Consider the following 25,679-nt stretch of genomic DNA (forward strand, 5'->3'; position numbering starts at 1 on the left):
AGGTATTGGTCAGGCTGCACTTGGAGTATTATGTGCAGTTTTGGGCCCCTTGTCTAAGAACGGATGTGTTGGCATTAGAGAGAGTCCAGAAGAGATCCATGAGAATGATCCCAGGAATGAAAGACTTAGCTAGTAAATGAGGAGTGCTTGTTGCTCTAGGCCTGTACTCAATGGAGTTTAGAAGAATGCGGTGGGGGGGGGCGGTGGTGGAAGCTCACTGAAACCTATCAAATATTGAAAGTCCATGATAGAGAGGACATGGAAGGAATGAGGAGGAATTTCTTTAGTCAGAGAGTTGTGAGTCTGTGGAGTTCATTCCCACAGACAACTGTGGAGGCTACGTCATTGGAATTATTTAAAGTGGAGATTGATAGTCAGGGTTAGTCAGGATGTTGAAGATAATGAGGAGAAAGCAGAAGAATGGGATTAAGAGAAATAATAAATCAGTCATGATCAGTAGAGCAAATTTGATGGGCCAAATGACTTAGTTTTGCTCTTATACCTTCTAGTCTTATTATTTCAGCCGTAATATTTTGGCAATGATTTTGCAATTAAATCTGCTCTTCACCATTCACAGAGATTTTCTGATGTATGAGCCACAGAATTTCCCCTTTCTAACCTGGCTGTCACTCCTGCCCTATTAATGGGAGCCCCGTTGTCAGATGAGTGAAGCCATCAAACAAACTCAGCAGCCAATCTGTGAAGAATCCTCAAGGATAAGGAAATTAGGAACTCAGAGAGCATAACGATTAATAACGTTTCTGAAAAATGAAATAAACCGGTCATGTATATGGAATTTAAATAAACAAATCTAATTATAAAATGTCTTTTAAAAGTCATGAGATTTTAACTGTCATATTTGAGAAACTAGAACCCCATACACAAAATTAATTTTGCAGAGCCTAGGAATTTGTGGAACTGCAAAATGAATACTCTTGGCATTAAAACATCTGTCAACTCTCAACTCAACAAATTGTTAATGTTTTGTGCAATGTAAACATTGCATAATTCCCCATCATACTTTGTGCATGAAACCACCATGTGTACATGCCCATTAATTTCTTGCATATAGAAACTGGATCAAAAGTTCACAACTTAGAACTTCATAATCCCTAAAAAATCATCGAAGAGTACATCTGTTAAAATAGTGAACTCTCTCTTCCCAGCCTAGATAAAACTTTTTTTTTGTGTGTAAAAAATGATGCCAAGTAACTTTCACTTGTCTAAAATTATGTTGCTGTCTGTCATTGTATGACTGAGAGATCTGTAAATTAATAACCACAGGTCACAGACCTCTCAATCTGTGAACCAATGTTAATAATTCCTTAAAGCAAGAAAATCCCAAATTTCATGATTTTCCTGGCAACTGCTGATCAGATGTAGGTATCACCAATTCTTCTATTTCAACCCTAACTTCCAAAAAGCTTCAGAAATATTTGAACAGATACCATCAGTCAGGACTGGTATTATGCAGATACAGTCTCCTTGTTTAAATGATAAATTAACCCTGCAAGAATCTTGCTGCAGAGAAATTGCCTCTTCATTGTAATTGGGCAGTTGGTGAGAAGTTTTAATATCACACAACTTTAATTAAAATATTTGATGAAAATGAGGGACCTAGCATCATGGAAGTTTCTGTGTTTGAATGTGTAAGCAAAATATTTATGTATAAACCTATCATATACAAAGCTACTACCATATCATTTGATGAAGGTTAATAATACACTTATGTAGACGAAGTTGTATTAGAAGAACATTTACTCCCAATTTTTATATGCAAATTGCATAAATAATGTGACTGTATATATTTTGAAGCCTGTCTGTTGAGAAACTGGACTGGTCACTTCCTGGTGTAATTCGGCTGAACGTGAAAGTCATCTTCTGTGTATGTCATCCATGATAATGTTATCAACATACACTAATAGCTCATAGATAGAAATTGGATCCAAAGGTTGCCGCTCAAGACCTTGATGGATAACTCACACTATCATAGTAGATTTTATTGGTGTTTTCTGATTTGGCAAAAACTGCCATTTTATTATCAGAACGAGTTCCCATTCAATTCCTGGGCATACATTTTGAACCTGCATAAGAAAACTAATCTGTTTTCCATTTAGAAATTTGAAATGCCCAATAATGCAGCTAGCTACATTTACGTCATCAACTTTGTGATCTTAAGTTCAATCTGCAGGTTTACAGTTTTGCTGTTCAACATTTGTTTTGCACTTTAAACTCACTGGCTGCTTGCTACAGCTGCAAACTGGCTTGTCAGAAGGAAAATTGGTAAGTCATTGATCAAATGTGCAATTGCAAGTTTCAGATTAATAACTTAATTGAGAGTGAGTGGACTTGCAATTTGCAAATATCCAAATATAACTAAACACTAGGCTTTGAACTAGTGATGTGATTTTTCTTTATTTAGGATTTTGAGTGATGCAAAACCTTTGTTTAATTCTGTTCCTTTGTTTTACTTTTATTTAGATTTATAAGCACCCTACTTTTATAGAAAGTTGTAAAAAACTATTTGAATTCTATTTTTCTTGAAACAGCACCTGCTGAATATTACAGCTTATATTTGAATTGCATTTCATATTTTGGTTAATTCATAATTAAAGAGTAAAAAAACTTAGAAACAGCTGTGAAATACTGTGGAAAGTGATATTGATATATTAGGTAAGAAAGCCTGCATGTGGATACTACTTTTAAGGTGAAAAGTTGTTTCATGGAGAGGGTTGTATAAAAGGCATGCTCAGCCAGAAAGTGTCCATGCATTTTTAAAAGGTTCCTTTGTCACAATCTTTGTATTTCAGCAAACAAAAAAAAAACAGCACTTAATCTGTTAGAATAGATTGAAGAATGGCAGCTCGTCCAATCCAGGGCAACATCGAAAAACTTCCAGACTTTGTCCATATGAATGACTTGGCTTGTGAAGTAACTGGAGCAAAGGTAAGCTACATGGCACAAGTGAAATTTGGAAGGACTTAGAGCAGCATGGTAGTGTAGTAGTTAGCACAACGTTACAGTACAGGCAACCTGGGTTCAGTTCCTGCCGCTGCCTGTAAGAAGTTTGTAAATTCCCTCCGGGACCATGTCTGTTTCCTTTGGACACCTTGGTTTCCTCCCACTGTCCAAAGGCATACTGGTAGGTAGGTTAATTGGTCATTGTAAATTGTCCCTTGATTAGGCTAGGATTAAATCGGGGGATTGGCGGGCAGCATGGCTCGAAGGGCTGGAAGGGCCTATTCTGCGCTATAAGTTGCACTTACACAGGTGCTTTCATGTCCTCAATTTCCCAAAGTGATTTAACTGGAATAATGTGGAAGGGCATTTATTGCTATATAGAGAAATGGGTCAACTACTTAGCTTAATGTCAGATCAATGAATAAATTTTTAAATAATGTGCTATTAGAATGTTGGATAGGTCAATTTATGGAATGGAATTTTTAATATTTAAATATCTTGGTTTAATGTCTCATTCAAAAGATAAGCACTTCTGTCAATAAAGCAAATTTTCTACCAACATTTTAATTTAGATAAGTTTTAAATTAACATGAGGATCAAACATAAGCCTGAAGCTTTGGCAAATTTAGGCTTAGAGAATTTACCTTCTGAGTTTATCTTCACAGGTGCCAACATTTAGATAATCCAATTTATGCTGTGACAATGAGCCTACACAGCAAAGATGAGGAAAAGGCTCTAGTAATGAAACATGTGTCCTAGAATTAGGCACCCCATATTTTCTGTGAAGTTGTTCTCGATCAGTAATAACATTGATAATTATTGACCATATGAAAATTGCCCTGGTGGAATTGACAGAAACAGAAAAGGAATAAAAATAATGCAGATGTCAGAAATCAGAAACAAAACCAGAAAATGAGGAAAAAAAAAATCTCTACAGGTTAGGCATTGTTTGTGGAGAAGCAAGCAATCTGTAGGAGATACTCAGAACGTCAAGTGGCAAATGGCATCTGTAAGAGGAAAGGAATTGCTGTTGTTTTTAGTCAAAACCCTGCATCAAGATTCATCAACAGTGAAATGTCAACAATTCCTTTCCACCCACAGTCTCTGCTTGACCAGCTGAGTTCCTCCAGTGTATTGATTGTTGCTCCTGATTCCAGTATCTTCAATCTTTTGTTTCAGGATCTGAGGAGTTAATGTTTCAGGCTAATGACTTTTCATCCCAATTGATACTCTGTCAATCATCAGGAAAATGATAGCTGAAATTAACAGCAATTTTTTTCAAAGTGCACATTCACCATATAACCTACACTGGGTCTCACTGGGGCACTTTTCCCAGAACTCATTACAAGTGATCTAAATGTGGATAAAACCAATTTTATTCCAGAGAAATGATGATCTTGAATGCCTTTGCTTTTACAGCAGATGTTGGCTGAGTATAGTGCCAAGAATTTTAGTAAATCCAAAGTCAGTAGACAACAAGGGAAAGTTTGCCAATTGATGTATTCAAATGTGGTGATAGAGAATGGAAATTCTTACAGGTTTATATTATTGCTGAAAATTTACAGGATTCATTGCATTTATGTCAATAGTCAGAGGAATTATTGTCAGTAATTATTTACAATAATTAATCGTGTAAAAGATAATGACTTGCAATGTTTTTTTTTGCAGAAAAAAGCATGTCACATAAGCTTGAGTAGACTTCATTTCATTCTTTTTTCTTCTTAATGTCCACAGTAACTGTTTGCCTTTTCTAATGTGAGATCGTTCCACCTTGCACCAACTTCTCTACTTTAAGACATTCCTTATTATCTATCACTGTGCTCAAGCTTTTAGTTATCTGCCTATGGCTCTGTTTTTTTTCCTGAATATTTTATTACGTTAAAGATGGTGCATAGACACAAGTTGTTTCTATTGTAATGAACATTTGGAGTTTATGGTCCCAATCTCTCAAAATCAAGATAACCAGATTCAGAATGGTACAAATACAATTAATTTCATTGCCAACAACAGGAATTCTGCAGATGCTGGAAATTCAAGCAACACACATAAATGTTGCTGGTGAACGCAGCAGGCCAGGCAGCAACTTTTATGTGTGTAATTTCATTGCCAATTCATTCTATCATTCCCAATGAGTTAGCCTCAGGACAATGATTGAATTAAATTGTCAAATTGATTTGAATGGGATTAGTTGGATGGGTAATTGACAGTGGCATGGATTATTGGACAGAATGACATGTTTCTGTGTTGTCTGATTCTAAGACTTTCACTCTAAATTTCACAAACAGCATATCAATATATGATCTATAAAATTCCAAGATAATTTGAATGACAAGATTTAGATGAGTTGGCCAGCTTATACAATATTGCACTACTATGTGTTGTTTTAAGATACATTAATGATGTTCTGAGACCTCAGATCACACTGAGTTATTCCTGGTGCTTTCATTGTAAAATTATTTCCAGCATAGAAGAAGGGTGAAACTATGTGAAACAAATGCCACACTGAAAGCACCTAATAAATGAAAGTTAACTCCACACACTGTGGTGCTCCTAGCCCATAAGATATAGGAGCAGGATTAGGCCATTTAGCCCATCGAGTCTGCTCTGTCATTCCATCATGGCTGATCCCGGATCCCATTCAAACCCATACACCTACCTTCTTGTCATATCCTTTGATACCCTGATCAATCAGGAAATGATCCATTTCCGCCTTAAATATACCTACGGACTCGGCCACCACCATTCCACAGATTCAACATTCTCTGGCTAAAAGTATCCTCCTTACCTCTGTTCTAAAAGGTTGCCCCTTAATTTTGAGGCTGTGCCCTCTAGTTCTGGATACCCCTACCATAGGAAACATCCTCTCCACATACACCTTATCTAGTCCTTTCAACATTCGGTAGGTTTCAATGTGATCCCCCCACATTCTTCAAAATTCCATTGAGTACAGGCCCAAAGCTGCCAAATGCCCCTCATATGTTTACCATTCATTCCCAGAATAATCCTCATGAACCTCCTCTAGACTCTCTTCAAAGACAACACATCCTTTCTGAAATATGAGGCCCAAAACCGTTGACAATTCTCCAAGTGTGGCCTGACTGGATTCTTATAAAACCTCAGCATTATTCCTTTGTTTTTATATTCTAGTCCCCTTGAAATGAATGTCAACATTGCAGTTGCCTTCTTTACCATAGACTCAACCTGTAAATTAACCTTCTGGAAGTCTTGCATGAGGACTCCTAAGTCCCTTTGTACCTCTGATGTTTGAATTTTCTCCCCATTTAGATAATGGTCTTCACTTTTGTTCCTTTTACCAAAATGCATAATCATACATTTCCCAATGATATATTCCATCTGCTACTTTCTTGCCCATTATTCCAACTTGTCTAAGTCCTCTGCAATCGCATAAGTTCCTCAGCACTGCCGACCCTTCCATCTATCTTCATATCATCTGAAAACTTTCTCACAAAGCCATCAATTCCATTATCTAAATCACTGACAAACAATGTGAAAAGATGCGGTCCCAATACTGACCCCTGAAGAACACCACTAGTCACTGGCAGCCAATGAGAAAAGGCCCCCTTTATTCCCACTTGCTGCCTCCTGCCTGTCAGCCATTCCTCTATTCATGCCAATATATTTTTTGTAACACCACATGATTTTATCTTGTTAGCAGCCTCATGAGTGGTACCTTATCAAATTCCTTCTGAAAATCCAAGTAAATGACATCCACTGTCTCTCCTTTGTCCATCCTGCTTGTAACTTCCTCGAAGAGCTCTCAGATTTGTCAGGCAAGATTTCCCTTTACAAAAACCATGCTGACTTTGACTTATTTTATCATTAATCTCTAAGTACCCCGAAACCTCATCCTTAATAATGGACTCCAACACTTCCCTAACCACTGAGGTAAGGCTTACTGGCCGATAATTACCTTTCTTTTGCTTTCCTCCCTTCTTAAAGAGTGGAATGATATTTGCAATTTTCCAGTTCTCTGGAACCATACCAGAATCAAGTGATTCTTGAAAGATCATAACCAATGCATCTGCTATCTCTTCAGTAACCTTTTTCAGAACTCCAGGATGAAATCAGTCTGGTCCAAGTGACTTATCCACCTTAAGACCTTTGAGTTTGCTTAGCACTTTTTCCTTTGTAATAGCAATGGTACTCACTCCTCTCCCTGACACTCACGGACCTCTGGCACATTCTTAGTGTCTTCCATGGTGAAGACTGATGCTAAGTACTTATTTAGCTCATCTGCCATTTCTTTTCCCCCCATTACTACCTCACCAGCATCATTTTTCAGTGGTCCAATATCAACTCTCACCTCCTTTTTACTCTTTATAAAACTGAAAACATTTTAATATCCTGCTTTATATTATTGGATAGTTTTCCCTCGTATTTCATCTTTTCCCTTATGGCTTTTTTAGTTGCCTTTTGTTAGATTTTAAAAGCTTCCCAATTGTCCAACTTCTCACTCACTTTTGGGGCATTATATGCCCTTTCCTTGGCTTTTTTGGCGTCCTTAACTTCCCTTGTCAGCCACAGTTGCCTGCCCCTGCCATTTGAGAACAACTTATTCTGTGGGACATATCTATTCTGCGCCTTGTGAACTATTCCCAGAAACTTCAGCCATCTCTTTTCTGCCTTCTTCCCCGCCAGTACCGCATCCAATCCACCTGGGCAAGCTCCTTTCTCATGCCTCTGCAATTCCCTTTATTCCTTCCGCCTCTCAAATTGCAGTATGAATTCAATCACATTATGATCACTGCATCCTAAGGGTTCCTTTACTGTAAGCTCCCAAATAGAATCTGGATTATTACACTACACTCAATCTAAGATCACCTTTCCCCTTGTAGCTCATGAAACAAGCTGTTCTAAAAACACAGCTCATAGGCATTCAACAAATTCCCCCTCTTGCAATCTGACACCAACCTAATGTTTCCAATTCCCTTACATATAAGCCCTCCATTACATGCCCTTTCCAGCTCCCTTTGCAATCTCAACCCCACATCTTGGCTACTATTTGGAGGCCCATAAATGATTCCCAAAATGGCTTTTTACCCTTGCAGTTTCTTAACTCCACCTACAAAGATTCAACATTTTCTGCCCCTATGTCACCTCTTTCTAAAGATGTAATTCCATCCCTTCCCAACAGAGCCACACCATTGCCTGTGCCTTCCTGCCTCTCCTTTCAATGCAAAGTATATCCTTTGATGTTAAACTCTCAACTATGACCTCCTTTCAGCCATGACTCAGTGATGCCCACAACATCATACCATTTAATTTCTAACTGTGGCACGAGTTCATCCACCTTATTCCGAGTGCTACGTGCATTTAAATACAACACCTTCAGTCCTGCATTCGTCAACCTTTTAGATTATGCCTCTGTGGTACAACTTAACCCCTTGCACTGTTTGCATTTGCACCCAATCATTGGCTTGTCCTCCTTTACATTCATATTACTCCCATCATCTACTTGTAAACCTGCCGGCTCATCCTCAGCTCTATCATACTGGTTCCCATTCTCCCTGCTGTATTAGCTTACTTAAACCATTATTTTAACCTGAATCCTAACCCTAACCCTTTTTGATTCTCTTTCCCATTTTTTTGTGCCTTTTCCTTTCTCTATTTTGGTCCATTTAATTTTCACTGCTAACTTCAAGACACATTAGTCTGCATGTGACCTTTTCCAAGAATCTCCTAGAGAGCTCTAGTGCTTATAATGAGAGTAGCTTGGAATGGAGATCCAGGAGACTGCAGATGCTGGAATGTGGACCAACCATCCATCTGCTGAAGGATCTCAATGGATTGAGTAGCATCTATGGGAGGAAGGCCAATGCTGACAAGCACTACATCTGAAACGTCGATATTTAATTTCTCCCAAGGATGCAGCTTGACTCGTTGAGTCCCTCTAGCAGATTGTTTGTTACAGTCTGCAGAGACTCTGGCAGATACTTCCCACCACCCACAGGAAAATGTCTTACCCTGTTCAGTCTCTTCCCTTGTTGATAGATTTAAAAAAATCTTGATACATTAGGGACAAATTCACTTTTTCCACTTTTCTGTCTTCCAGGTCCTATTTGCAACAGATGATTGGTTCGCAGCTGCAGAGAATCTTTTGAAGGTAAGTGAAAGGCATGGAACATATTGGTTTATTTTATGGTGCTGAAATGGCTGTACATTGAAGCAATTCCTTTACCCTTTGTGCCCTGTATTACAATGAGGTAGTAAATCATAGAAGTAGAATTCAGCATTTGGACCAGCGAGCCAGCTCTGCCTTTCGATCATGGCTGATTTATTATTCATCCTGCTCTCTCCCCATAAACTTTGACACCCTAAATAATCAAGAACCTGTCTACCTTCAATTCCAATGACATGGCCTCCACAGCCTTCTGTGGCAATGAATTCCATGGATTCACTACCCGCTATCTCAAAAAGAAAAAAAAATTCCTCCTCATCTCTGTTCTGAAGGAACATCCTTTCATTCTGAAGCTGTGCTGTCTGGTTCTGGACTCTCCTATTATTGGAAATATACTCTCCATGTCCACTCTCTATAGGCTTTTCAATATTCAGTAGGTTTCAATGAGATTTCTCCTTATTATTCTAGACTACAGTGAATACAGGCCCAAAGCCGTCAAATGTTCCTCATACATTTAGGGGTCTTTCTAGTTAACCTCCTCTGGACCCTCTCCAATGCCAACACTTCCTTTCTTCAATACATGGCCTAGGCTGCTCACAGTCCTCCACATGTTATCTGACAAATTCCTTATAAAGCCTCAGCATTACATCCTTGCTTTTATATGCTAGGCCTCTGGATGTGAATACTAACATTGCATTTGCCTTCCTTACTAAACATTCAGCCTACAAGTTAACCTTTAGAGAACTAGCAGTAGGATTTCCACATTCCTCTGCACTTCCATTTTCTAAATTTGCTCCCTGATTAGAAAATAGCTTGCGGCTTTATTCCTTCGGCCAAAGTGCATGGCCATTTACTTCCCTACACTGTATTCCATGTGGAAGTCCAATTTCACCCTACACGTCAACGACAGTGATACCATCCTTCCTGATAGGCTGAATTCCTTCTAAGCACAATTTGACACAATGAATGACATGACTTTCATTGACATTCTGAATGTTAAAGGGCCTGAAAAGATTACAAAGTTATTTCCCGTGGTAGCGGAGTCTAGGACAAGAGGGCACAACTTCAGGAATGAAGGACATCCATTTAGCCAGAGGTGCGGAGAAATTACTTTAGTCAGAGGGTGGTAAATCTGTGGAATTTGTTACCACAAGCAGCTGTGGAGGCCAAGTCATTTAAGGCGGAGATAGATGAGTTCATGATTAGCCAGGGCATCAATGCTATGAGGAGAAGGCAGGGGTATGGGGATGACTGGAAGAATTGGATCAGCCCATAATTGAATGGCGGAGCAGACTTGATGGGCTGAATGGCCTACCTCTGCTCCTATATCTTATGATCTTATGGTCTTACGTCGAGGAAAGCCCCCCATCCCCACCCCCACAGAGGGGCAGGCTTCCTGTCAGGCCACAGCTGAGGTGAGGAGGATCCAAGCTAGGGTAAACCCCACAAAGTTTTGGGTCTAGCTGTGGTCAGGTGCAGAGGGATTGTGTGGCCCATCTAAAAGGGGTCTTAACAAACATCTCTCACATTTCTTTACAACAGTTCACTGTCCCCGCAGGCTTCAAGGCAGCCACCATCATTCTGGTTCCTAAGGGAGGGACGGCAACTGGCCTAAACAATTACCAGCCAGTTGCACTGACCTCGACATTAATGCAGTGCTTTATTGGACCCTTTCCAGTTTACTACCACTTAAACCAGTCCACTGATGATGCCACAGCCTCGACCCTCCACTTTCTCATGTCCCACCAAGAAAATGGTGCCTCATACACCAGGATGTTGTTCATTGACTTCAGCTCCGGGGTTAACATGGTCATCCCTCAGAGGCTGGTGGGTAAGCTGTCCTCAGTGGGATTCAACATCCCTCTCTGTAACTGATTCTTGGACTTTTTGACAGATTGTCCAACCTTGCAGCAACATCTTGCTGAGCACTGCCCCACCCCACCCCCAGGGCTGTGTACTCAGCCTGCTGCTGGTTATCTTGCCTGCTTGTGACTGCACTGCCAGATTCAGCTCAAACCACACCATCAAGTTCAGTGATGATACAACATCAACATCAACGATGAGTCGGCATATAGGGAGATATAGGGAAGCTTGTCAAGTGTGAGGACGACAACCTGAGTCTTAACATAGACTAGGCAAGAGAGGTAATTGTGTATTTTAGGGAGGTACAGGTTGACCACGCTCCATTGCACATCAATAGCTCTGCTGCGGAGGGAGTGAAGAGCACAAAGTTCCTTGGTGTGTACTTAATAGATGATCTAACTGTCCCACAACACCTCCTCATTGCACAAGAAGGCACAGCGTTTGTCTACACTTTCTGACAACATTCCAACAGCTTTCTACAGGACCATCATTGACAGCATCTTGTCTGGCTGCATCATTGTACGTCACGGATGTTGTAAGGTATTGGACTACAAGACCCCAGAGAGGATAGTGAAAATCACCAGTGTCTGTCTCTCTCATCCCCCACTCCCCACTTGTGACATTTACTTTGCATACAAAAGGCCGGAAGCATTGTTGATGATCCCTATCACCCATCTCACAATCTCTTTCACCCACCCACTACCATCAGAAAGGAGGTACAGAAGCATAGGATTGCCAGATTGGGTAACAGCTTCTTCCCCAGGCTGTGGGACTAATGAATACCCTGGCACCACCAAGGTCTTGTCACGAGGACAGCAAGCTGTTTCAGGTGACTTCAGAACTTTCAGTTTCCAAAGAATCTCTTCATGCCCCCGACACCTGGAACTTTCACCATACTGCTACTATCATCCAAAGTGAAGACTGATGCAAAATACTTATTCAGTCCATCTGCTATTTCATTGTCCTCCATTATTACCTCTCTGGCATTGTTTTCCAGCAGTCCAAAATACACTCTCACCTCTCTTTTACACTTTGTGTATCTGAAGAAACTTTTGGTATTCTCTTTAATATTATTGGGTATTAATTTTGTATTCCATCTGTACCTTCTTAATGACTTTTATTGTTGCCTTCTGTTAGTTTTTAAAAGGTTCCCAATCCTCTAATCTCCAAGAATCTTTGCTCTATTATATGCCCTCTCTTTGGCTTTTATGTTGGCTTTGACCTCTCTTGCTAGCCATGGTTGTCATCTTTCCTCTAGAATACTTCTCCCTGGAATGTATGTATCGAGAGCCTTCTGAACTGCTTTCAGAAATTCCAGGCATTGCTGCTCTGCTGTCATCCCTGCCAGTGTTCTTTTCCAATCAATTCCGACCAACTCCTCTCATGCCCCTGTAAATTTCTTTACTCCACTGTAATATTGATACATCTGACTTTAGCTTCTCCTTCTCACATTTCAGGGTGAATTTGATCATATTATGATCACTTATCCCGAAGGGGTCTTTTACCTTAAGTTCTCTAATCAATTCTAATTCATTGCACAACACCCAATTCAGAATAGTCGATCCTCTACTGGGTTCAACCACGGGCTGCTCTAAAAAGCCATCTCGTAGGCACTCTAGAAATTCCCCCTCCTGTAAATCAGCACCAACCTGATTTTCCCAGTCTACCTGCATATTGAAGTCCTCCATGACTATTGTAACGTTGTCCTTTTGGCATGCATTTTCTATATCCCATTTAATTTGTCAGCCACATCATTACTATTGTTTGGGGGTCTGTGTATAACTCCCATCCGAGTCTTTTTACCTTTGCAGTTCCTCAGCCCTATCCACAAAGATTAAATACCTTCTGATCTTATGTCACCTCTTTCTAATGAATTGATTTCATTTTTTAACAGCAGAGCAATCTCGTGCCCTTTGCCTTCTTGCCTATCCTTACAAAACAATGTGTATCCTTGGACATTAAGCTCCCAGTTATAATCTTTCAGCCATGATTCTGTAATGCCTACAACATCATATCTTCCAAACTGCAACTGTTCTGCAAGTTCATCTACCTTATTCTGCACATATTCAGATACAGTACAACACCTTCAGTCCTGTTTCACTCTTTTCGATTCTGTCACACCAGGCTCAACCTTTTGATTCCTAACTTTGTCTGAAGCATTATGTTAACCATAGTGCCTAAAACTTGCACCCACCTATTGTTCCTCCTTCAGCATATCTACTTACCTCTTTGCTACAAGGAGTGGTAGATTTAAGATGAACTCTATTTGTCCAAAGTGTTATGAGTGCAGAGTGACAGTAACAGAGACAGTTTGATTTTCATTGTTTCAAGATGACCAAAAATTTGGTGGCATATATTAAAGGTGTGCATTCCAAACTTCTCAGTTATTTCATGAGTGTTCTCCCTGTACAATGATTTATTTCCCAAGTTCTTTCTTTTTTAATCTTTTTATTAGTTTCATAAAATATAAACATAACATAATAATAGTAAAAAGTTATTGGGAATACATTGCTGTACTTAACATGAATAATTATAGAACCAAATAGTACTTAATTAACAAAACTCCTAATCATATAGGATACCAATGAATAATACAGAACAAAAAAAATCTGGACAAAAATCATGAAAAAAGAAAAAAAACCAAAAAAAACGCTAAAAAAACTAATCTAAACAGAATTAATCATCTAAACTAAAAAAAAAGACCTGGGCTGTTTTAACATCGTACTTCCCAAGTTCTAACAAGAAAAATATCCCTTGAAGCTTTTACCATTTTCGTAAATCTCTGGAACAAAAAGAGAATATTCCAGTATGACATCGCTTTCAGAAAACTGCACTTCTGACATTGTAGCAATTTCTCAGCACTGAACAAAAATGTAAACATCAAATTGGAACAACTGTCACAGAAATATATTTACAAGTGCAGAAAACATAGGGGCTATTTTTGTTCATTGGACATCAATATAATATTGTACACATACTAATACTGGGTACAGTAGCATAGTGACTGTTAATGAAAGAGCCGTAAGAGATTTGGACAGTTGACTCAAAGGTTCGGTTTCAATTCCACCACTGGCAGGTGCTGAAATCTGAAGTAGAAAAGCACTGCTGGAGGAATTTGGGTTTGGGGGTGGGGGATGTTAAGCAACATCAGCTAGTTGACGTTTCTCATCCAGACCTGTATATAGACTGAAACTGTAGAGGGACGATAGCCAGTATATAGATGTGAGAAGAAGGGATGTGACAGAGGCTGGTAGGTGATAGGTGGAACCAGACAAGATACGGGAATGATACATCGATACACAGATAGTAGGGGATACGGAGAGGGGATTGTTAAGACACAGACTGATAGGTGACAGGTGCAAACAGATGAGGAAAACAAAAACTACTGGTGAAACCAGGCACAGGTATTTAAGTTCAAATAATGAACAAACCTGGAATTAACAAGAAGCTAATCTCAATAACATGGAGTTGCTAAAATATTGCAAAAATCTGCCTGTGTTACTAATGTCCTTCAGAGATCTCCCATCCTTACACTCTCTGTCTGTATGTGACCCCAGAGTAAACCAGTAATTGCTCCTCAGTTCAGAGTCTTAGGCGAGAAACCAGAAGCAAAATCTAGAGCGTGGCAACAAATAAATGTACTGGTGATGCTGACTGAATGGACACTAGGGATAACTCACCTGAGCTTTGAGAAAAGTACGTTGGAGAGTCAGTGCTGTTCTGGTGCTGGCCTGAATCCTCTGCTCACAAAACTAAAATTGAACACGGTGAACATTCACCTCAGGAGAACAGCCCACCCGAGTGATATTCCCTTGCCCCATGCCCATCAATACTTCCTCGTCAATATAGATGAAGATTTTGTTGTTCTCTATGCCTCTGATTAGTGGGAGTATTGGCAAAAATTTCTGAGGGTACTCCCCTAGACTACCTTTGACATCTGTCCACCAGCCATTTATTGCAATAGGAGCAGGCAACCAAACTGTTGGACAAACAGTTCTTAAAGATGATAACTTCATTCTATGAGCAGAGCTGGGTACAAGGGAAATATATTGAATACCACACACTCAGACTGTATATCTTAATTTTTAAAACATATTTTTAGCCTGAAGCAACGCAATGGAAGGCCCAAGAATTTACAAATTTTGGCAAATGGATGGATGGATGGGAAACGAGGAGAAAGCGAATTCCAGGTGGGTCAAAGTCTAGAATATACACATTTAAAACTAATCAATATATATCCTACTAGAATCTTACCAGGTAGAACTCTGTAAAAGCAGACCCATTAATTTGACATACTGTATATTTAACTGATAAAACAGGAATTCTTATTTAATCTAAAGGACAGCAGCATGACAAATGCTTTAGACTTTGCAGATAACAGGCCGGAAAGTACAGGGGTGAGAAAAGATTGCCTCTTATGGCCCATTTGGGTAGGCACTAAGTAGAATATAAAGACAACGATCAGGCAGAATCGGGAATAAAGATTCATGCTCCAGTCATCTGTTAAATGCACGATGGAGTATTGTGTGATCTAGTGTTTTGAAGTCGGAGAAGAAATACTATTTAGCATTACAAATATGAAATATCTTCAATCAATACAGCAGAGCTCTTTGCTTCTGGTAAAGCACAATATGACTGCATTTCAAATGGACATTTGATCACAATGACAGCTTTTTAGAATAGATTAGATTCAACTTTATTGTCATTGTGCCAAGTACAGATACAAAGCCAATGAAATACAGTTGAATCTGGATCATGGTTTTTGAAAGCTTCAAACAAGGTGATGCCTCATATTACGGCAGAAGCTAATTGTTCAGGCCGTTCGGGGTGGAGACTGGTTGAAGAGACAGACTCTCTCTTGTCCCTGTGAATAAACCTGAGGATGGCACAGTAGTGCATCTAGGAGAGTGACTATGTCATAACACCAGCAACCCGAGAGCAATTCTGCCCTTGGGTACTTCCTTTCGGTTCCTCTTGTGACTGGATTGATTTTCTCTGGATGTTCCAGTTTCCTTCCACATCTGAAAGATATGTGGGTTGGCAGTTTAACTGGGAACTTTAAATTATCCATAGTGTGCATGTGAGAGGTTAACTGGAGAGACATTAATGTGAGTATGAGGAGAATTTGTGGCTGATGAAAGGCAAGTACACTGTGCCCTGTTGCCATGACTCCAATCCTACCTTGAATTCTTGAGTACATAAGACAGTAGGAGGTCGTGCATCACTCCTCAGGAAGGTTCAGATCATCAGCTGACCATTTTGCTTTCTTTAACCTTCCCTTACTCTGCATTCACATCCCTGGCATCCTGACGTCCAACTTCATCTGGTGTTCTTTTGATGTACTGTAAAACAGCTATGAAGTTTCTGGAAACCTAAGTCTCCACAATGTACATGTTTTCCTTTAAGCTGATTCCCTGCCTGGAGGCTTGTCTGATTGATAAATTTAGCTCCTGGTTGGGTGGTGAATGCTCCAGAAAAGAACAATGAAATTAGAAAGTTGAGATCCAGTTTTGCCAGTTTATTTGTCAGACCAGGAGGAAGTTCCTTCAGACCCAAAAATACAGCTGTACGGCACTGAGATGATGGTTCCAGTTCTTTTCAAATGAGATGTAGAAACACTTAAATTGAAGGAAAAGAGCTTCTCTAAAGAGTTTTCAACAACCACTCTCTGGAAAATGAATTGGAAATGAGCTGCTTAGCAGAAATAGGCCAGTAATTTCTATACTTCTTAACCAACCATGTACCCCATTTTAAAGGGTTAAATTTACTCTCCACATTTTTATTTGTCAATGACCTGCACTGCATTTTTCTTGAAGGACTATTTTTCTATTTGACTTGAATGTAATAGAAATTCAGCTCTGGTTAGCAGTGCTAAGCGCTCTTTTATGTGTTCAGTTGTAGTCATAGTAAGTTAGTTTTGGAAGTAAAGTTGAACAATTGTACTTGTTTAGCACAAGCCCTCCAAGACAAATATTTATTTATTAATTAAAATTGATCAGAATTGGACAATCTTATAGATTTTTCCTCCAATATGTAAATAATGTAATAGCCAATTTTCATGTAGCCAATTTTATTTTCAGACAGAAAGTTGTGTCTTGATACTGGCTTTCCAAGAGTTCACATCATTCAAAAAGTTGAATCCTTCAAACTGTGCTTGATTCCGAGCATATTCTTGACTTTTTTTCCTTCCAGTGTATTGAAGCCTAACCTTTATACATCAGTACATGTTTGTATTTCATAGGTCACGACTGGTGTGTTATCCAGCTGGGTGTGCCTGGAGTCATACATGGAATTGATGTAGATACTTCCTACTTCACTGGCAATTATGCGCCGCGTATGTCAATTCAAGCAGCGTGCTTAAGTACTGGTTAGTAAGCTGTAATTTACTAAAACTCCTACATAGTCTTAAGACATTGAAAAGCAATGAAAGTTCTGCACACTAATTATAGTTTTCATTTATTCCTTACTATGTTTTGGACCTCTAAAAAGTATGTGCCATTTCCTGTGCAGATGGGTGGGAAAATGGTTAGAGACACACCTTTGCATATGACACTGGTAGACTATAGGCCAGCCTGATTTCCCAAGGTATCTCTGAGATTCCAAGTTGTGGCCTGTTATAACTGCTCTGGGCTTTGTGCCTGTGGGCTCAGCAATGTGTACTTGGCTCTGCGCTGAACTGAGACTGAGGTTGTGATCTGCACTGGGCTTTGTGCCTATGGACTCATTTTTGTTCTGAATGCTATTTGCTTACTCTTACTATTTGCATGATTTGTTTTTTTTTCCTTTCTGCACATTGGGTGCTTGATGGTCTTTTTTATGGGTTCTTTTGGGTTTCTTTGTTTTGTGGCTCCCTGTAAGGAGACAAATCTCAAAGTTGTATAATGTATACATAATTTGATAATAAATATTTTGAACTTGAACTCTGAGATACCCCTTTGCTTCTCCTAGACCTTCACCATTTGAAATCATGAACTCCTGCTGTGACAATCATTGTACTGATATGGTGCATCAATGTGTTTGCCTAATTCATTGGCGTATACTTAATCATCAAGTGAACTGGTTTAGATACATTATGGGTAAAATTTAGAGTTTACAATACTTGTAACTTATTTTAAATCTGCCACTGACTTCTGTGCTTCACACATATTTAAGTTATTTTCTATTCTCAACAATGGATGTCACATATGGTGAAGTATCTATTTAACCTTTTTGACCAATGTATTTTTGGTTTAAAGCACAAAATAAACATTCAGTGGTACTATTTGTCAATATTTTAATAATTTCAGAATGTGACCACACATACTGAACAATCAAATATGTATAACCATAAAACAAGTTCTGAGACATCAAAAAAGATACCGACTGTAACAACTAACAACTTACTTGCAATATGGAATGAGCTGTATACAATGTCCTTCTAAGTTTTTAAAGCTCTCCTTATGACAGTGAGCGGCACAATCGCACAGCTAGTAGTGCTGCTGATTCACAACTCCAGCAACACAAGTTCAATCCAGGCCTCCCATACTTTCAATGGGTGGGTGTTTGTATGTTCTCTCTAACACTACATGGGTCTCCTCCAACATCCCAAATATATGCATGTTGTCAGGTTAAATAGCCCATGTAAATTACCCTTAGGGTATAGCTGGGTGGAAGAAACTGGGAGATCTTGATAGGAATGTGAGAACAGTAAACATTGTGTAGGCAGTCCCGATTTAGTTTGGGATTCACTAATTTAATCAGTTCAGCTCAACACTGTGGGCAAAGGGCCTATCCTTTGTGGTACACTGTTCTGTGCTCTAGTAAATAGTATAAGTGAGTGTTTAATGGATGTTGCAGACTCAGTGAACTGAAGGTTTGTTTCTGTGACGTATGAACCAACAGTTATAGAGTCCTAGAATTATACAAAACAGAAACAGGCCCTTTGGCCCAACTTGTCCATGCCAAAGAGTGTATTTACCTGAACCCTCTAAATCTTTCCTATCGACGGATATGCACCTGCCTAAGTGTTTTTCTGCTGTTGTAATCGTACCCTACCTCTACCACTTTCTTTGGCAGCTCATTCCATACACCTATCACGCTTGCTGCTCTGATCCTGTTTAAATCACTCGCTTCTCACGTTAAACCCATGCCCTCTAGTTTTGGGCTTCCCTGTCCTGGGAAAAAGACTGTGAACATCCACTTTATCTAATCCACTCATGATTTTACAAACTTATGTAAGTTCATTTGTAGCTTCCTGCTCTCTGGGGAAAACAGTCCCTGTCTATCCTGTTTTTCTTCGCAAATCAACCCCTGACAACATCTTTATGAATCTTTTCAACACCCTCTCTCGCTTAATCACATGACTCCTATGGCAGGGGAGAGGATGACCATATCCATTCACAATGCTCCAGGTGTTGCCTCACCAGCATCCCACAGGTCTCTTTGCCATGAAGGGTTATGCAGGCTCTCGGAGAAATCCTGCCAGGCCAGTTGCCCAGCTTATTTCCCCCAGTCAGTTCTCCTTCACGTATCCATTAACCTCCCTGTTGCCCAGTGTATAAGGGACAATTTAAACTGTCAGCTTGCCCTTGGCTTATTGGAGGAAACTGGGACATCTATGGCAAAGCTATGTGGCCAAAAGGAACTCTGAGTTATATCATATGGAATAAGATTATTCAGTTCAATAGATCCACATGCTTGTCAACTCTTCCCTAATTCACCCTACACAAAAAAAACAAAGTCAAAGTTGAGTTTATTGTCATCTGCACAAGTCCATGTGTGCGCAGGTGCAATGAAAAATGCACTTTCAGCAGCATGACAGGCACAGAGCATCAGATACACATCATTAACAAGCAAAACATAAATTATACACTATTTTTAAAAGAAAGGACACAATTAGCAAAAAATCATGAGGTCCATTTTAGTGCTAAGTGATGAAAGTGGTCATAGTGATTAGGACTATTCAAAGTTCAAGCACATTATTATCAAGTATACAATTTTGAGATTCATCTCCTTACAGGCAGCCACAAAATAAAGAAACCCAACAGAGCCCGCTTGAAAAAAAGACCATCAAACACCCAATGTGCAGAAAAAAAATTGTGCAAACAGTAAAAGTAAGCAAATAACATTCAGAACTGAAGATCATGAAAGTGAGCCCACAGCTCGTAGCCAGTCATCCAGGGGCCTGTTATTGCAGACCACAGCCTCGGTTCAGTGCAGAGATGTGTAAACCTCATGGAGCAGCGAGCTGAATACAGGCCTGTCCCTCTCTCCGGCCCTGACACACAGACCTCTTTAATCTTCTCTGACACTTAAATCGGGCAAACTGGGTTTGTTCCTTGCTCTCAGACCCGGGCTCTGCTACCTCGATTGGGCCATAGCCAACCTATTCAATTTGGCCTGGCATTTAAATCGGACAACAGCTGGTCATTCCTCGCTCTTGTCCCAGGCCCTGCTGCTTTGGTACACTCTCGGGCCTGGGCCCTATTGGCTCAGTTCAGCCCATACATGACCTTTCCAATCTTGTGCAGGTTGGTTCATGAACTTAATTGTTGAAGAGAAGTAGCTGTTGGCATTTCAGGTTTCTGTATCTCCTGGTAGCTGCGAAAAGAAGCCATAGCCCAGTTGGTGGGGATGTGCCTCGTGTAGATAATACCAATGGTGGGAAGGGATGTGTCTTGATGCATTGGGCTGAGTCATTTTCTCTCTGCAGTTTTTCATGTTCCTGCACATTCAAATTGCTGTACCTTGATGCAACCAGTCAGGATACTTTCAACAGTACACATGTAGACGTTTGATAGTGTTTGGTGATATTCTGAACCTTCTAAGAAAGCAAAGACCCTGGCACACCTTACTTGTGATTATACTACATCTACAGTACGTTCTGGGCCCAGGACAGGTCATCTGATATGTTAATGCTCAGAAATTTATAGCTGCTGACCCTCTCTGCTATCAATCCGCTAATGTAGACGGGCTCATGCTCACTCTCCTTCCACTTCCTGAAGTCAACAACCAGTTTTTTTAGTTGTACTGACGTTAAGTAAGACGTTGTTGTAGTAACACCACTCAAAAATAGTGGAGGAGGCAAAGCACGCAGCCTTGAGACAATTTAGAGTGCCAAATTAACCTACCAACCAGTGAGACTTGTGACATGTCAGGAAACTCATGCAATCACAGAGGGAAAATAAAACGTCCACATAGCATCTGAGGTCAGGGTCAAATCAGGTTTGTATGAGCGGATTTTACATATTACACCTCCGTTGCCCAAGTTGTTTCTGATTTTACAATTAATTGTCACTTCTCCCAGTTTATTTATCTTCCACTGTTGCAGACATGTGGCACAGGGAGCTGATGTCCTTCATTGTACATGCTAAGTACTCCTCGTCTAATGTGATGTTGTGAAATATGGTCCTTGAACCCTGCTTCTGTAATTTAGTTCCAGGAATGTGAAAAGAACTGAATTTCAGAAAAAAGAATTAAACAGGCACACATTCCTACATTATGTATCTCATGTTCATAATAGCTTATTTTTCTTAATTCCTAATTACTATGATTAAGTTTGTACTTCAAAAATAGTAGAAATTGCATTCTGCTTATTGCTTCTTCCATTTGCAGAACAGTCGGAAGCCCTTCCCAAACAACTTGCAAACTGCAAGGTCCTGTAAACAAGAATAATAAACTAATCTGTTTCTTTTAGTGAGCGTTAGCTCAGGAACTGTGAGAAGCTCCTGCCTGCACTTTTCTGAATGGAACCGTGGGATCTTTGGTTAATTGGTTTATTGTTGCCACATGTACTGAGGTGCAGTGAAAACTTTGTTTTGCATGCCCATCCATTTGGATCATTTCACCAGATCAGTGCATTGAGGTCGTACTAAGGAAAACGAAAACAGAATGCAGAATAAAGTGTTACAGCTACCAACCCATTTTCTTTTGTGTCTGCCTGAGAGAATAAACTGGACTGGGATTACCTGTTCACGTTCTCAGTATCACTCAGTCTAACTTGCAAGTACTAAAGTGTGGTTTGACATGTAGCTTTCTAACTCTGCTCCCTTGAGCATGTGTTATTACCAATTGTTCCCTTCCACACCAAGTTCCTCAGAATTCCTCAGCTTCTTATACCCACATGGATATAATGTCCAACTTTAACTCCTCAAATATGTAGTGTTGATCTGTATGTGCACAATAGATGATAGGATTAAATATTTGAGGGAAAATCTTTACTGTGTTCAGCCTTACATGAGTAGTCTCCGATGTCAATCTGAATGGTAAGAAGAGTCCAGAGCTACCATTTTCCATCACTAGGCATGGTCTGTAATCTCCCTTACCTTACACCTATGAATCATGTGTTCTTTGCATCTTGTCTACAATATGATAGCATATCTATCTATCTTACTAGATGCTGTTCCAGACCTACCTTCAAGAGGAGAGAAAATTGGAACTGCAGCTTCAGAGGAGGAATATGAAGCTATTGGAAAGGTTTGTCAAAGATGTTTTTGCAATCTCCTTATTGTAGATAACCATGACCTCCGTTTGGCAATCTTGGTTAAAGTCTTGACCAAGTTATAAAATAGTAAAGACTGTTCCATTGAAGTGCCTTTTTGCTGTGTGTGTGAGTAGGTCAATATCGTGAATGGTCTGCAAATATTCACACTGTATAACCAGTGGGTCAAGTACATTATCACACATTAAACTTCAGAAAATATATTCTGTAACATCAAGATATTTCTTTTCTAATAAAGCAGAGCACTAAAAGATAGTGCTGTAAATTTTTCAATGTCACTGGTGTAGAGTTTGAAGGAAACGTATCTTCTGGATACTCAAGCCAGGAAGAGTCATAGAACTCTACAGCATAGAAACAGGCCCTTCAGCCCACCTAACCTGTGCTGAATCATTAATCTCCCTAGTTCCGTCGACCTTCACCCTGATCGTAGCTCTCCACACACCTCCCATCCATGTACATATCCAAATTTCACTTAAAATTCCATATCCACCACTTGTGCTGGCAACTTGTTTCATACTCTCACCTCCTTCTGAGTGAAGCCATTCCCCCTCATGTTTCTCTTAAGCATTTCACCCTTAATCTGCATCTGTATTTACTCAGGAGATGGACACAGAGTCTATAGATGTTAGTAATCCAGCAGTGAGGTCCTGGACCCAATACAGATTACAGAGAAGGAGGCGTTTGCTGTCTTGAGACAGATTACAGTGGATAAATAGGCTTTAGTTATATTCTCACCTAACCCCAGTGGGAAAAGCTTGCTTGCATTTACCCTATCTATACTCCTCCTAATTTTGTGTACCTCTATCAAATCTCCCCTCAATCTTCAATGTTCTGGGAAATAAAGTCCTAACCTATTCAACCTTTCCCTGTAACTCAAGTCCTGGCAACATGCTTCTAAATTTTCTCTGCACTCTTTCAATCTTATTTATGTCTTTTTTGTAGGTAGGTGACCAAAACTGCACACAATACTCCAAATTAGGTCTTACTAACATCATATAAAATTTCAACATAACATTCCAATTCCTGAACTCAATACATTGATTTATGAAGGCCAATATTCCAGAAGCTTTCTTTACAGCGATATCTACTTGTGATGCCACTTTCAAAGAATTATGGATCTGTATTCCCAGATTCCTTTGTTCTACTGTACTCCTCAGTGCCCTACTGTTCACAGGTTAAAACCTACCCTGGCTGGTTCTCACAAAATGCAATACCACACACGTGTCTGCATTAAATTGCCACTGCCATTTTTCAGTCCATTTTTCCAGCTGGTTCAGATCCTGCTGCAAGCTTTGATAGTCTTCCTCACTGTCCACTACACCCCCATTTGTTTAATTCATAAATTTACCACATTCTCATCAAGATCGTTAATATACATGACGAACAACAACTGACCCAGCATTGATCTCTGAGCACACCAATAATCACTGACCTCCAGTCAGAGAGGCAACCATCTACCGCTACTCTGAAGTCTTCTGGGAAACCAATGTTTAATCCAACGTACCACTTCAACTTGCATGCCAAATGACTGAAACTTTTGACCAAGCTCACATGCGGGACTTTGTCAAAGGCCTTGCTAAAGTCCATGTGGACTTAACATCCACTGCCTTGCCTTCATCAACTTACCATGCACAAAGCCATGCTGACTATTCCTAATCTATCCCTGTCTGTCCAAATATTTACCCACATATATTCGGTCCCTTAAAATACTTCCCAATATCTTTCCCACTTCTGCTGTCAGGTTCACCAGCGTACAATTCCCTAGTTTACTCTTAGAGCTTTTCCTTTTAGAACTCTTACTCTTAAAGTTTGAAAAATCTCTGTTATCTCCTTGCAATTTCTGCACTTGCCTCCCACAGGGTCCAAGGGAGCACATTTTCAGGCCCTGGGGATTTATCCACTGTAATCTGTCTCAAGACAGCAAACACCTCCTTCTCTGTAATCTGTATTGGGTCCAGGACCTCACTGCTGGATTACTAACATCTATAGACTCTGTGTCCATCTCCTGAGTAAATACAGATGCAAAAAATATATTAGATATCCCCCATCTCTTTTGGCTCTATACATAGATTACCACTCTGATCTTCCAGAGGATCAATTTTGACCCCTGCTATTCTTTTACTCTTAATATATCTGTAGAAGGCCCTAAGAATCTCTTTCACCTTGTCTTCTAGAGCAACCTCATGACTTCTTTTAGCCCTTCTGATTTCCTTCTTACGTGTTCCTCCAAACAGCTGCAGTGATGTGGACTACAAATTACAACAGGGAATAGAAAAAGCTTGTCAGAAGGGCAGTGTTATGATAATTGTGGGGGATTTTAACATGCAAGTGGATTGGGAAAATCAGGTCGGCACTGGATCTCAAGAGAGAGAATTTGTAGAAAGTCTGCGAGATGGCTTTTTAGAATAGCTTGTTGTTGAGCCCACTAGGGGATCGGCTGTACTGGATTGGGTATTGTGTAATGAACTGGAGGTGATTAGAGAGATTGAGGTGAAGGAACCCTTAGGAGGCAGTGATCATAGCATGATTGAGTTCACTGTGAAATTTGAAAAAGAGAAGCTGAAATCTGATGTGTCGGTATTTCAGTGAAGTAAAGGAAATTACAGTGGCGTGAGAGAGGAACTGGCCAAAGTTGACTGGAAAGGGACACTAGCGGGAAGGATGGCGGAGCAGCACTTGCTGGAGTTTATATGAGAAGTGAGGAGGGTGCAAGACAGGTATATTCCAAAAAAGAAGAAATTTTCGAATGGAAAAAGGATGCAACTGTGGCTGACAAGAGAAGTCAAAGCCAAAGTTAACAAGGAGAGGGCATACAAGGAAGCAAAAATTAGTGGGAAGACAGAGGATTGGGAAGTTTTTAAAAAGCTTACAAAAGGAAACTAAGAAGGTAATTAAGAGGGAAAAGATGAACTATGAAAGGAAGCTAGCAGATAATAACAAAGAGGACACTAAAAGCTTTTTCAAGTATATCAAGAGTAAAAGACAGGTGAGAGTAGATATAGGACTGATAGAAGATGATACTGGAGAAATTGTAATGGGAGATAAGGAGATGGCGGAGGAAAAGAACGAGCATTTTGCATCAGTCTTCACAGAGGAAGTCTAAGGATAGATAAATCTCCCGGACCAGATGGAATGCACCCTCATGTTCTGAAGAAAGTAGCTGTGGAGCTTGCGGAGGCAATAGCAATGATCTTTCAAAAGTCAATAGATCCTGGCATGGTTCCGGAGGACTGGAAG

The 25,679-nt window shown here is 39.9% G+C and overlaps 1 protein-coding gene across 1 annotated transcript in view; it reads left to right on the forward strand.

Moving 5' to 3' along the window:
* Window positions 1-2,026: 2,026 nt before the first annotated feature.
* allc (allantoicase) overlaps window positions 2,027-25,679 on the forward strand; it is a 41,839-nt gene continuing 18,186 nt past the window's right edge. Inside the window, exons 1-6 of the mRNA XM_072251186.1 lie at window positions 2,027-2,283; window positions 2,811-2,946; window positions 9,035-9,085; window positions 15,066-15,153; window positions 17,205-17,330; window positions 22,338-22,417. Of these exons, the coding sequence (XP_072107287.1) occupies window positions 2,857-2,946; window positions 9,035-9,085; window positions 15,066-15,153; window positions 17,205-17,330; window positions 22,338-22,417 (435 nt within the window). The 5' untranslated portion in view covers window positions 2,027-2,283; window positions 2,811-2,856. The remainder of the gene's footprint in view (window positions 2,284-2,810; window positions 2,947-9,034; window positions 9,086-15,065; window positions 15,154-17,204; window positions 17,331-22,337; window positions 22,418-25,679) is intronic.

The sequence above is a fragment of the Mobula birostris genome, chromosome 2, assembly GCF_030028105.1.
Source record: "Mobula birostris isolate sMobBir1 chromosome 2, sMobBir1.hap1, whole genome shotgun sequence".
NCBI lineage: Eukaryota > Metazoa > Chordata > Chondrichthyes > Myliobatiformes > Myliobatidae > Mobula > Mobula birostris.